The sequence below is a fragment of the Parus major genome, chromosome 5, assembly GCF_001522545.3.
Source record: "Parus major isolate Abel chromosome 5, Parus_major1.1, whole genome shotgun sequence".
NCBI lineage: Eukaryota > Metazoa > Chordata > Aves > Passeriformes > Paridae > Parus > Parus major.
The window spans coordinates 32,800,292-32,813,242 of NC_031774.1; the positions used below are offsets into that span (position 1 = coordinate 32,800,292).

Consider the following 12,951-nt stretch of genomic DNA (forward strand, 5'->3'; position numbering starts at 1 on the left):
ACAAATGCTAAAGCTGGACTGTATGATAAATGAGCAGATACCAGTTTGGGACTGTAGATTTTTGTTAAAGTAGAAAATCTAGGAGGGTGGCTGAGAATTCACTATACTGAAAGTATCTATATAGTGGTGCACCTAGCTTTTTAAATGCTAAAATAGTCTCTATGATTTATAAAAAATCATGTTATAACTAAATCCAAACTGAGATGAAGAATTCATGAATTATTGCCTGACGTAATGGGATGAAACTGCCTTCTGTTGAGTAATATCTGGTGCTTAATGAGGAATTATTTGTCTCATGAAAAATACAGCATGTTTTCTGAACTTGGAAGGTGTCTTAGAGCTCTGAGACTCTGGAGTTACACTGGAGAGAAGGTTTAATGTTGAGAATTATGTTAATGAATTGGAGAAAAGGCATTTTAAAAGTAGGATGTAGTTCAACAGGGATGATTATTAAGCAGGAACAAGTCACTGTACAGATGCATGTTGGAGGAATAACTTCCCAGTCAGTACCTCTGCAGAATGGAAATATTGGAGGTCATCATTGCTCACAGCTGAATGTGATTCCCCAATACTGTGTTGGTGCTGAGGGAAAAAGAAAAAACCTCAAGTTATACTGGAATTTATAAACTGGAATGTAGCAGTAAGCAAGTAACTTGGTTAAGTGACCTTTTACTCTGTTAAGTGGATAACTAAAGTAACTTGGTTTAGGATTTTGTGCCCAGTTCTAGGCACTGTGCTTGTCAAGAGACAAGCAATGAGAGTAAGAGATTAATGCCACACTTCTTTAGAGATGATTGAAAATAACTAGGTTATGTAACTGGAGTAAGATTATTGGGAGAAGACTAATCTTGAAATAATGTTTGTTTTTATGAAAAAAAGTATTCAACTTCTACTTTTTACATCTATTGTATCACAGTGGCCTATGGTTTTGTATTCTTTAAGTTCAAGGCATATTTTGAAGCAAAACAAATATACTCTACACATATGTATACACTCTATATATATGTGAGGTTTTATTTAAAATAAATTTTAGTGCATTCTTTTGTATATATGTTAAGGAATTGATAAAGAAAATGGCATTCAATCGCTGACTGTTCCTTTTGGGGATCAGGTCTGCGTAAGCACGATGTCTGCTTCTTGATTACGGTGCGTCCCATGCAACCTTACGGCACCAAGTTTGACAGACGACAGCCTTTCGTTGAGCAGACTGGCCTGGTGTATGTTAGAGGCTGTGAAATTCAGGGCATGTTGGACGAGAAAGGGCGTGTTATTGAAGAAGGTATGATATACCAAAACTTGTTCAAAAGATCCATCTTTTTTTTCTCTCTCCATTTTTTATTTTTAACCGCCTAATTGATAATTTTCCTCTCTTTTAAGGAATGCTCATTGAATTAGTTACATACTTGGGAAAAAACAAACCAATTCCATAAGCAGCCTGAGAAAGGTCAACTAGTTTCCTCTGGTAAAATCTGATGTAGATACATTAATTAAATAAATCCAGTATGTTGGGTTAAGGAGTAAAATAGATTCTATTCAAAAACCATTAGAATCATGCAATGGAAATGTTTATATTGCTATGCAGAAATTAGTTTCATTATATGAATTTGTCTAAATTCCATTTAAAGAACAATTATGGATCACTTATTTGAATGATAATTTGCTTCTAGGACTGAGTCCAGTTCTAATCTTGCTGTATCATTATGGGCAGGACCTGAACCAAAACCAAGACTTAAAGGTGATTGCAGAACATACAGAGTATTTCTGGACCCAAACCAGTATCAGCAGGACATGACCAATACAATTCAAAATGGAGCGGAAGATGTCTATGAGACATTCAATATAATAATGAGGAGAAAACCAAAAGAAAACAATTTCAAGGTAAGGTACTTGCTCCTTAGCTCTTAGGTAAGAGTGTGTCAGAATATGCTGTCAGTACTGAGACTCTTTTATTTTAGGTGAATATAGTTAGGCTTTTTAGGTGGCAAGGTTTCCCTGCAGGAAGCTAGAGTATGTCCGTTGGTAATAACTTTCCCCTGTAGATAACTCTTACACAGAAAATCAGAACACTGCTACTTTTCTTGAGTATGTAATAAAACATTAGTTTATCATTTCAGTCTTACAACAGGAAGATCTGGACTTTTGGATTAAGGAAATATGTGGAATGTTTTTGTTACCTAAAGCAGTAGTGAACTATAAGAAAAGGAATAACCAGTCAAAATTTGAAAATCAGAGGAGTCTGTTTGCTTTTGGGAGGGTCACTGGATCAATTTCTTATTGAGCATTGGAGTGTGTCAGATCCAGAGCAGCTCTGCTGAGAGTGTTTCTGTGAGAAACACTTGGAGATACTGATGGATGATAAGCTTGATAGGAGCCAACAGTGTGCACTCACAGTCCAGAAATCCAGCTGCATGCTGATCTGCATCAAAAGCAGGGTGGCCAGCAGGTCACGGGAGATGCTTCTTCCCCTCTGCTCTGCTAAGACCTTACCTGGAGTGCTGCATCCAGTCTGGGCTGCCCTACAAGAAGGACCTGTTAGAGCAAGTCCAGAGGGATGACAGGAAGATGATAGAGGGATGGAGTACCTTTCCTAAGGTGAAAGCCTGAGAGAGTTGGAGTTGCTTAGTCTGGAGAAGAGGTTTCAGGGAAATCTGACTGCACACTTTCAGTAAGGGGACTTACAAGAAAGATGAGGACATGCATTCTAATACTGATGATACAGTGATGATAGTGATGATAAACTAAAAGATGGTATATACGGACCAGATATAAGAAATTTTTTATTATGAGGGTGGTGAAACGCTGGAACAGGTTGCCCAGAGAGGTGGTAGATGCCCTATCCGTGGAGATTTTTGAGCTCAGGTTGGACAAGGCTCTGAGAAACCTGGTCTGGTTGAAGATGGACCTGCTCATTGCAGGGGCGGTGGATTAGATGAGCTTTAAAGGTTCCTATCAGCCAAAACCACCATGATTCAGCATCACCAGTGCTGAGCAGAAAGGAAGGGGCCCCTTCCTTTGACCCTGCTGGGCAAATTTGTACTGTAGCACAAGGTGCTGCAGGCCTTTTTCCCTGTGAGGGTGCATAATTTTGTACACCTAAAAATATTTCTTACTCAGTTTCTTTGCTTTTTAGACCCCTGAATCATTAATGTTCCTTGAGTTTTCCATTATGAAAATGCAACATAAATGAAAAACTACATTTCTTTTGGTGCCTTCAAATTGTGCACTGCATAATTGAAGAGATTTTCATTTTAAAGGATTCTGTAGCAAGTTCTGTGTAGGTGGACAAAGAGGTAGGCCAGAAGACTTGGACTTTTTTTTTCTTTCTGTGTCTAGAAAGATACCTCTGGTGCGAAGCAGTAGCTTGCACCCTGCATAGGCCATTGTGGTGCCATCCACCTGTGGGTTGGTATATTGAAAATACTTTCATAGCAAGTCCTTTATAAATGCATTCAAAAGAACCACCAGAACTGATTATTTATGTTGTGTGTCTGTGGCAGGTTCCTTTCACATCATAAATACAAATGCCTTCTTCCAAAGTCTCCTGGTGTACAAGCATGTAGACATGTTTTTTAATTCACATGTATGTGCACTTTTGTGTAGTGAGAGGGAAAGTTCTGTAGAGTATGCTTAAGTGTAGCTTTCACATTTGTACTGTCTTCTTGCAGCTAATTTACAGGCAAATCCCAATGCAAGCCATTCTGTGCTGGCATTTGCTAAACTCTCATACATTCATTTTTCAAGACAGTCTAAGGTATTTCCACATTTATCACATTGCTACCAGTTTAGGTGCATGCGTTCCATGTCATTTGCAAACCCTTCTAACTTCAGCTGGAGAAAAGAAAACAAGATGATGCCATGATTAGTGTAGACAGTATATACAGCAGATAGAAGGCAGCTTGAAGTTCATAAAGCTGAGTTTGTAGGAGAGAAGACAAGAGAAGTCCTGTGCAGCCCTTATAAATTAAGCGGATGAGACAGCAGAGAAAGTGCAAATACAATGTGTTTGCTGGAGATGTCAGCACTGTGTCACTACATAGAGTTGGTCAGCGGTGTTAGTTCTTACAAGAACTTACAAGAATTAATCTTACTATTTTTACATGCATAGAAATTACTTTTTGAAAAGCTGAAGCAAAGTTTTTGTGATGTAGAAGCAGCACATTAGCTGTTAGGAACATATTTCTTGCTTCCTCTTAGAAACTGATAGCTAGGTTTAGAAATACTACCTGAAAATGTGACACTGTCTGATTTCTTTGTGCTTTCCTTAGCACAAACATATTATGCTGTGCTTAATATATGTTTGAGCTAGATGTACTTGTTCTATATTTGCAATAAAAATACATAAATTCCTAGTTAATATTGGACTTTTCCATCCATATATCTTTGAAATAATTAAGTAGCAGGACCTTCATGCTTTAGAAGTGCTAAGATGCCTTCGATTTGGTAGCTTTACAGGTAGGTTCATAGAATCCACAGCATGATTGTGATTGGAAGGAAGAGATTCAGAGAATAGTTGAGGGACCTTTGGAGATGATCTAGTCCAAGTCCTGTTTAAAGCAGAGTCAGCTAGAGCAAGTTGCTCAAGATCTTGTAGCTATGCAGTTGACATTGGATATGTCCAGTGATGGAGACTACATAACCAGTCTAGACAACCTGTTCTGGTGTTGCATTATCACTACAGTAAAAATACTTTGGTGTATTTAGGTGGAATTTCCCATATCTCAATTTGTGCCCATTGCCCCTTGTTCTTTCACAGGACACTCACTACTGAGTGGACTCTTATTCCATTGACCTTGCTTCCTCCGTTACGGTTTTTTTACACAAAATCAATCAAATTCTCCAATGCTCCTTGACTTTAGTACTCTTGAGGCTAAACAATCCCAGCTCTCTCAGCTTCTCATACAACAGACTCTCCAATCCCTTAATCATCTTAGTGACTCTGGATTCATTCCAGTATGTCTGTGTCTCTTGTCCTGAGGAGCCCAGCACTGGACACAGCACTCCAGATGTGGTCTCACCCACACTGAGTAGTGGAGAAGAATCAGGATCTTAATGGAGGTTGACTAAGTGGGGATGGTGATCATATCACTTGACTCCTTGAATGACACAACACAAGCAAGAAAAGAAAATCCTACCCTTTGGAGATGGATATGTAAATGTAGACTAAATTCTGTACTTTGATTTGACTGACTATTCTTTTGCAAGATTGGCATTTGGAGGTTCTGATTTATATTCTGGTATGGATGGCTGATGTGCTGTTTACCATTCATTTGTGTCCATGTTTGGTGGCGTGGCAAGTCCGAGATCTGGAAATCAGTGTATGTCTGGTATCCTGTGGTCCTGCTGCTGCTGAGGAGCAGATACATGGTGTCCAATGCTAAGTTTCAAGTGAGATGTTTCTTCCAGATCTGCCACTAAAGTAGCCCTTTAACAGGAAGGCTAAAGTTCAGCTACTTCATAGTTAAAAAGCACACCCTCTGTGCAAGTCTGGGGTCTGGAGCATTGGTGTTTTCACAAGAGGAGAAAGGAGACAAAACTTACATAACCACAGATTATTAGATAAATTAATTTGTGGGTGAACAGCAAATGCTTGAAGAGAAGCTTAAGCTGACTGCAGGGATGAATTTTATAGGCATGTAAGAGGAAACCTTAAATTGCATGAGGGTCTTCTATGTGTTTTCCCCCTGCTGTGAGTGTTCTGGGATGAGAACGTCACTGATGATTATGGTCATCTTTACTAGCTCTTAGTGTGAGAATTCTGTGCTTTGATACTGGTGTTTCATTGCATATGTACACTGTCTATATAGTGACTCAATCCAACCAAACACCGTCAGTTAGAGAGTTACATTCTGTCATTTTAAAACAGATTTGATTGATCTTTGGTATGATTTTTACTTGTTAGAATATCAGTCTCTTCACTCCTATTTTTTTCTGTTTTTCCTTGTTTACAGGCTCTTCTGGAGACTATTAGGAATTTGATGAACACAGATTGTGTGGTTCCTGACTGGCTGCATGACATCATTCTCGGCTATGGAGACCCAAGTAGTGCACACTATTCAAAAATGCCAAATCAGATTGCAACTCTGGATTTTAATGACACTTTCCTGTCCATTGATCACTTAAAAGCTAGCTTTCCTGGGTACAATGTTAAAGTCACTGTTGACAATCCAGATCTGCATGTACCCCCCTTCAGGTGATCTCAATATTTCAAGTACTTCTGGTCTGGTACTCTTGCTGAAATGTGTTTTTAGGTGGAATTATGTTCAGGGCTTGAAGGGAGATTCTTTTAAGACAAGGAGGAGATATGTTAAGATTTAGATAATTACATGATAGAGTTAACTGTACAACAGTTAGACCCAGGACCAGCTTCTGTTCTACTCTGTACAAAAATGCATCAGAGCACTGCTTGTAGATCAGTCTACAGAATATATGGAAAAAACAAAAGTATGAGATAGAATCAAGACACACAATACTATCTTCTGCATTACGGTATCTAGACTCCTCAAGATCAGCCTAGAGAATTTTAATCATATAGTTTTTATACATGTCTCATTACAACAAGTTAAGAACAGCAATTTCAACATCAATTAAAATTTGAGCTTTTGGAAACACCATTCAATCAACACAAAGGATTAAGTCTGAAATCCCATATTGCTTATTTTCATAAATGATTTCTGAAATAGTATGCCTACCTTCTTGGCAGCTAAATGAGATTTACTCTTTTTGTTTCAGTGGTGCTGTTGTCCAGCATTTTTAGACTTGACAATTCTGTCCCCCTGATGCACTTCCTTGAGTTTTGAAAACTGACATTCACAGTGCATAATATAGGAGAACAGTTCCTTCAGCTGAAGAAACTACATCTTTTTCTTGTAAAGGAATTAATCTGTGGAGGGAAAAATGCCTTTCCCCTGAACCAGTCAGCTTTTATCATGACTAAATTGAATCTTGAAAAGCAGGGAGGTAATCTCCCAAGCTGTTTTTGGAAACACTGCATGGAGAATTTGTGTGGAGAAGGCACTAACACTATATAATGATATAAAAATAGTCTGAAGGTATTAGACAAAGATCTCACACACAGTTTTCCTCAATGACCTACTGTTCAGTTTCAGTTCCTATACTAAGAGAGATACTGCTCTTTATGAAGAGCTGTTGCTCTTCCTAATGCTACTTTTGTCCTGTAAGAGGTTATTACTGTTAGAGGTATCTGCATTTTTGTCTTGAGATATTTGGATAGGCATTGGGATTCCTTCACCTGTAATTTGTTTCTGAATTAGAGAAGCTCACTAATATATACAGTAGGCTGTAAAAAAATTGAAATGGGAGGATAAAGTCTTAATCTTGGAATAGTTTAGAATACTGACACAGCTTATGTTCTATGATAACTTTTCTGCTGTCCTTTCCATCTTTATTTATGAACTTCTTGTTTTCAGTGTTTTTCCACCTGGCTGTCAGTACTGCTCCTGGCTTTTCCAGTTACAAAGAGTGCTTTTGTATGTTTGACATACTTTTTATTTAATTAGATTCATCAATTTATTTGTCATTTATTTTCTTTATTCTCCTTAAACATTTGTAGAACTTGTTTCCCTGTTGTATGAAAGTTTGTCTTAATGGTGAGAAAAAATCTATATCACCTTCTTGTGATAACCTTCTTCAGTTGTCTATCTGATAGTAGTTGTAAGTCTGTGTTGTAGTGAACATGTTGAACTGTAACCTTAAATTATGTGTTTAAGGATAACTTTCCCAATGAAGGGAGGTAAAGGAACAAAAAGAAAAGAGGATGGAAGTGAAGAAAACCCTGAAGAAGCTAAAACACTGATTGTAGAGCCTCATGTTATTCCAAACAGGGGACCATATCCATATAATCAACCAAAACGGTAAAAAATGGGCAGGAACTTATCTTGATACAATATTGCATGCCTAGCAGTTCATTTTCAGAAATGAGACTGGTTTGTTTTATATTTAAATCAAAATACTCTGTTGTCACCCATCTGTTAAAAAAGTCCCTTGAAAACAGTGAGAAATATTGTCTTCTAGTGTTTTTTTGTCTCAGCAATTTGAATATTAGGAAAATAATACCTAAATAATTTTACAACATTCTCTGCAAATAATAACTAAAGACAAACAGTCTTTTAGATGTAATGAGTTTGTTGTCACATGAACAACATGATTTACTGTCTTACTTAGAAATTACAAGGCAGTTGTATCTACAAAAAAGGTAGTTGTAATGCTGATTTAACTGTACAAAAGTTTGCAAGTGTGTAGTTTGGGAAAGATATAAACAGTTATAATGCTTATATATGTTATATATCTTTATATAATATATATATTAACTTTGTTAAAACAATGGCTTCTATCAAAACTTGGCAAAATCTATCAATTATCTGATCTCGTGTTTTTTTGTTACAGCAATACTATTCAATTTACCCATACTCAGATTGAAGCCATCCGTGCAGGAATGCAGCCTGGACTAACTATGGTAAGAATGTTTTTAAGTACGGTAAGAATGTTTCTAAGGATTCTGTACTCTTACTTATTTAATTCTGGCCTTAGGTACATTCAGTGAAATACTAGTAAGACCCCTTTCTGTAGCCTTGCTGAGATAATTTCTATTAATAGTTTAAAAATATGAAAAATTAACATTTGAAGGTTCAACATCCTCCAATCCTCACAAAATCATATGGCAACACATATCTCTGTATCCTGTGTTTCGGTGGCTGAAGGCTTTCCACAGCAGCTGAATTTGCTTTTGCAGTGGTTGGAGAGTCTTTAAATAAAGCAGGAATGATTTTATAGCAGTGTGTAGTTTTATGTGTAGATGCTCATGAAAACTGGTATTCTGTGCTTCTTAATCCTGAACAAATTATTTTGAGATGCTTCATAATATGCTTGGATACCTTTAAAATGTCTGAGGTGTCAGTTTTGGTGTGTTTGTGGAATTGAGACTATGAAAACATTAAATGTTATTATATGTTTGTATCATCAATTGTAGATTTCAGAGTAAATAGAAGGATTGAACTCTTTTCTTATTTTTCCTGTTCTTTATTTCTGTTTCACCTTATTCTTTTCCCATTGTTGTCTTCCTTCTCTTTTCACTATTTCCCTCCCATTTAGCCTGTTCTGAGGCTAAACTACTGTTTTTTCTCTGAGGATGTCTATTTTCATATTAGTACTTCCTGTGCTGGATTAGCATATTCCTTTTAGTCAGGAATATGCCAAAATAGTCTGAAGGAGTCATTTATATTATGTTGTGTTTGGTCTGAAATTTCACCAAAGCCAGGAAGCAATGTGTAATGTCAGCGTCTTGTGAGATTGTTGTGGGTTTTTTCTTCCCCAGCTGACTCTGTTTTTTTAATTGTGAAGTATTCTGATAAACTGTGTATTGGTTGATTTTATTTTTTGTTTGTGTGTGTTTGATTTTAGGTAGTGGGTCCACCTGGTACTGGAAAAACTGATGTAGCAGTCCAGATAATATCCAATCTTTATCATAATTTCCCAGAACAACGAACTTTAATAGTTACCCACTCTAATCAGGTAAAGTGTCAATCATGTGTGGATTTTTCCTGTAATTACAATGTATAAGAACAGTAGGTATTGAGATCAGTAGTTTGGGAATGAAATTTGTCTCCTAACAGTGAGTCAGCTTGTGTGCAGTTTTGCTGGTTTTGTAATGCAAAATTAAGTTTTTTGAAGTTTAAGTGTGTGGTTCTAAACTATTTGTCTGAAGTTTTCAATGTGTTTAATTGGTTGGAGATCAAAAATAAGAAAGTGTTTTGAAAAAAAATCTCTGTTTAGTTCTTGTAGTTGCACATGCATTGCACAATGCATGCCAGATTCTTGCTAATTAGCTTTCTCAGACAGTGGTTGCTCTGTGCTTTATGCTTCTAAGAGAAGGCCTCTTCAGCTGAATATTTGCTTCCAATTCATAAGAGATGGAGTCTATCTGCTAATTCTCACGCATATGTAAAATAAGAAACAATAATAATAATAATGTTTTTAAGAGTCTCACTCTTAATTTTACCACTGTACTGTGGACTTGTGCAGTCTCACCTTGAGTGCTGTGTGCAGTTTTGGGCACAACAATGTACATTAAGTTTCTTAACTTAAATCTACTAGAGAGTGTTGAAAGGAGGGCCACAAAGATGCTGTGGGACCTTGAGGGGCAGCCATATGAGGAGCAGCTGAGGTCACTTGGTGTGTTCATCCTGGAGTAGAGGAGACTGAGCAGAGAGGGAGACCTCATTGTGGTCTACAACTTCTTCAAGAGGGAAAGAGGAGGGGCAGGCGCTGATCTCTTCTCTGTGGTGCTCAGTGGCAGAACCTGAGGGAGTGGCCTGAAGTTGTGCCAGGGGAGGTTTAGGTTGGATGTTAGAACAAGATTCTTCATCCAGAGGGTGGCTGGGCAATAGAACAGGCTCCCCAGGGAAGTGGTCACAGCATCAGCCTAAAAGAGTTCAAGAAGCATTTGGAAAATGCTCTCAGGCTCAGGTGTGCTCAGGGTGTGACATTGGGGTGTTCTGTGCAAGGCCAAGAGTTGGACTTTATGATCCTTAGGGGTCCCTTCCAATTCAACATATGTTATGGTTCTATAAAATCTGCATCTGATTTGGAATGATTTTTTTGGAAATCAGGGTCAGCTGTTTCCCAGTCTCCCTGATTAGCTTATCCTGTCTCAATTATGAGTTACTTTAACTGAACATACCATTGGAAAACATTTCATAATTTTTCATCAAAGTAAGATTAAAGACCAGTTGATCGGGGAAACATTTTGGTGAGGAGTTACATCCTGGAATAATACAGACCAGTCTGCAAAGGGTTGCAGGAGAGTGACAGGTTAGAGTTGGGGGAAAGTGTTGTGAACATGTCCATTGAGGAGAAAAAGAAGGAAATACTTTGAGGCAAATAGAAGACTCTTCTTACCAGACTAGACTTTCATGAGGATATTAGCTTGAAATCGTACCCTGGGAAATAAACTGTATCTCAGCAGGGTACATTACCCATGCATTGAAGCTGCACTTTAAGATGTTTACATGACTTGCAGCTGCAAGTGGAGCTTGCTTGTGTTTATTCTTATACTCAAAACTTGATGGTCCAGTGCTTACAAGCTTGCTCCTTTGAAATAGACAAATTAGTTGATAGTAAGCCACTAGATAACTGTAGAGTTTAAGGCAGATGTAGCACACCTAGAACATTAGTTAAGCAAAATTCAGTTATCCAGAATGGAATAGTGACAGTACCTGACAGTCAGTACCAGATTATAGTTCTGTAATGTACAGTGAAAGTTAAATTGTTTAGTGTCATCGTACAAAAAATTGGTATTTTTGAGACAGTTTTGTAAATTGGTATCTTGTATCAACCAAGTTAACTATGTGATAGAATTAAATTTTAAAATTTTCAAATCAAATGTAATTGTTATTTAAAGTAGGCATATAAAAGGATGTTGCGCTAATTTCCCTGTTGTCAAGATTAGGAGTTTCAGTATTATCATTGTTTTGTTAAAACGAAATTAACTTTTGTTTGTTTTGGCTTCCATTTATACTGAAACAGGCATAATCTCCTACTTCACTTACGAGTAATTCCTCAGTTTTCCCCTGCAAGAGCCTCTGAACTTTCTAAAAACTACCTTTTCTCCTGTTCTTGTCAATCTTTAGGCTTTGAACCAGCTGTTCGAAAAAATCATGGCTCTAGACATTGATGAGCGTCACCTTCTGCGTCTGGGTCACGGAGAAGAGGAATTAGAGACAGAGAAAGATTTTAGCAGGTGAGAAAGGAGATGCTAATGATAAACTCACTTGTATAAACATGGCAGTAAGATGTCTCTGTTGAATTCACTCTACCTCCAGTGCAAAGGAGCTGTGTTGCACAAGTTTTACCCTTCTTATATTATTGAATCCCAGTAACACAGGGTGCACTATTTTTCAGTACAAGGTTTAGTAATTTTGGTTCTTATTCTATACAGAAGCTGTGCTTCCTTGAGCATCTACAGGAAGAATCAGTCAGTTGCTTGTTCATAAACTCAACTGCTTGAATAATAGATAATTATAGTTTTTGGACCCTTATACCTTTCATACAATTAATCTGTGAGAGAAATTAGAATAATAAGGCAGATTCTTGGAGTTAAAAATTTTTTTTTGTAGAAGCATGGTATCACTTCTACTGTCGTAGTGATTTTTGCATTAATAAACATGAAATTGTACTTTCTGCTTTGAATTCTTCAGGTACTGCTTAATCTCAAAGATGCTTATTTCATTGATAGCACATTTTGAGGTATATGTAATATGAGGAAAGCTATCAACTCTGTATCAGTATGAAGACTTAAGAACCTGTTCTTTTAAATATTTTTATGTTTGTCGTGCATTAGGCCAATTGACGTCAGTAGGATTACACACATTCATAGATGTAAGCAGGGTATAATGGTCGTGCACTGGAAATATCTGAACTGCCCAGTACTGGATTATCATAGCAATACTTTGACTTCAAAAGCTGTAGTAAAAATTATATATAGTCACTAGAAGCTACCCACATGTACATAGTTCAGTATTTAGCAACATAAATACCTTGTGATTTTTTTCTTTTAAATTGAATGCTTTGGCATCGTCAAATTATTCCAGAAATTTGATAGCCAAAAACTTACTGAAATGATGCCAAAGCAGATACTTATTTGGTAATCTCCATAGTTTAATAGATTTCTTGAACTGTAGTGTTCATCATTAAAAGGAGCTTTCTTTAAGACATTACATTGTCTATTTTCACACTTTCTCCAGATAACTCCAGACCTATGGGATATTTCTGCAAGCACTATGGGGTCTGGCAGTTCAAGAGGGAGGAGAAAAGGCTGAGGAATATATTTGAAGTTGGGTTGCACTACTGTGAGAACTTTATTTCTCATAAGCTTGGCTTTGTGAATTGTTAAGGCTAAACTGATAGAAATGCTCAGCATGGAGCAAATTCTTAGGT

At 37.2% G+C, this 12,951-nt stretch overlaps 1 protein-coding gene across 2 annotated transcripts in view; it reads left to right on the plus strand.

Annotated features, from left to right (window-relative positions):
* The window catches only part of AQR (aquarius intron-binding spliceosomal factor), a 48,996-nt gene that overhangs the window by 19,397 nt on the left and 16,648 nt on the right, over nucleotides 1-12,951 (plus strand). For both annotated transcript variants that reach the window (XM_019007063.1, XM_019007064.2), the window contains 7 exons: nucleotides 1,112-1,279; nucleotides 1,709-1,878; nucleotides 5,949-6,190; nucleotides 7,728-7,871; nucleotides 8,404-8,473; nucleotides 9,418-9,528; nucleotides 11,646-11,755. In XM_019007063.1, the coding sequence (XP_018862608.1) occupies nucleotides 1,112-1,279; nucleotides 1,709-1,878; nucleotides 5,949-6,190; nucleotides 7,728-7,871; nucleotides 8,404-8,473; nucleotides 9,418-9,528; nucleotides 11,646-11,755 (1,015 nt within the window). The remainder of the gene's footprint in view (nucleotides 1-1,111; nucleotides 1,280-1,708; nucleotides 1,879-5,948; nucleotides 6,191-7,727; nucleotides 7,872-8,403; nucleotides 8,474-9,417; nucleotides 9,529-11,645; nucleotides 11,756-12,951) is intronic.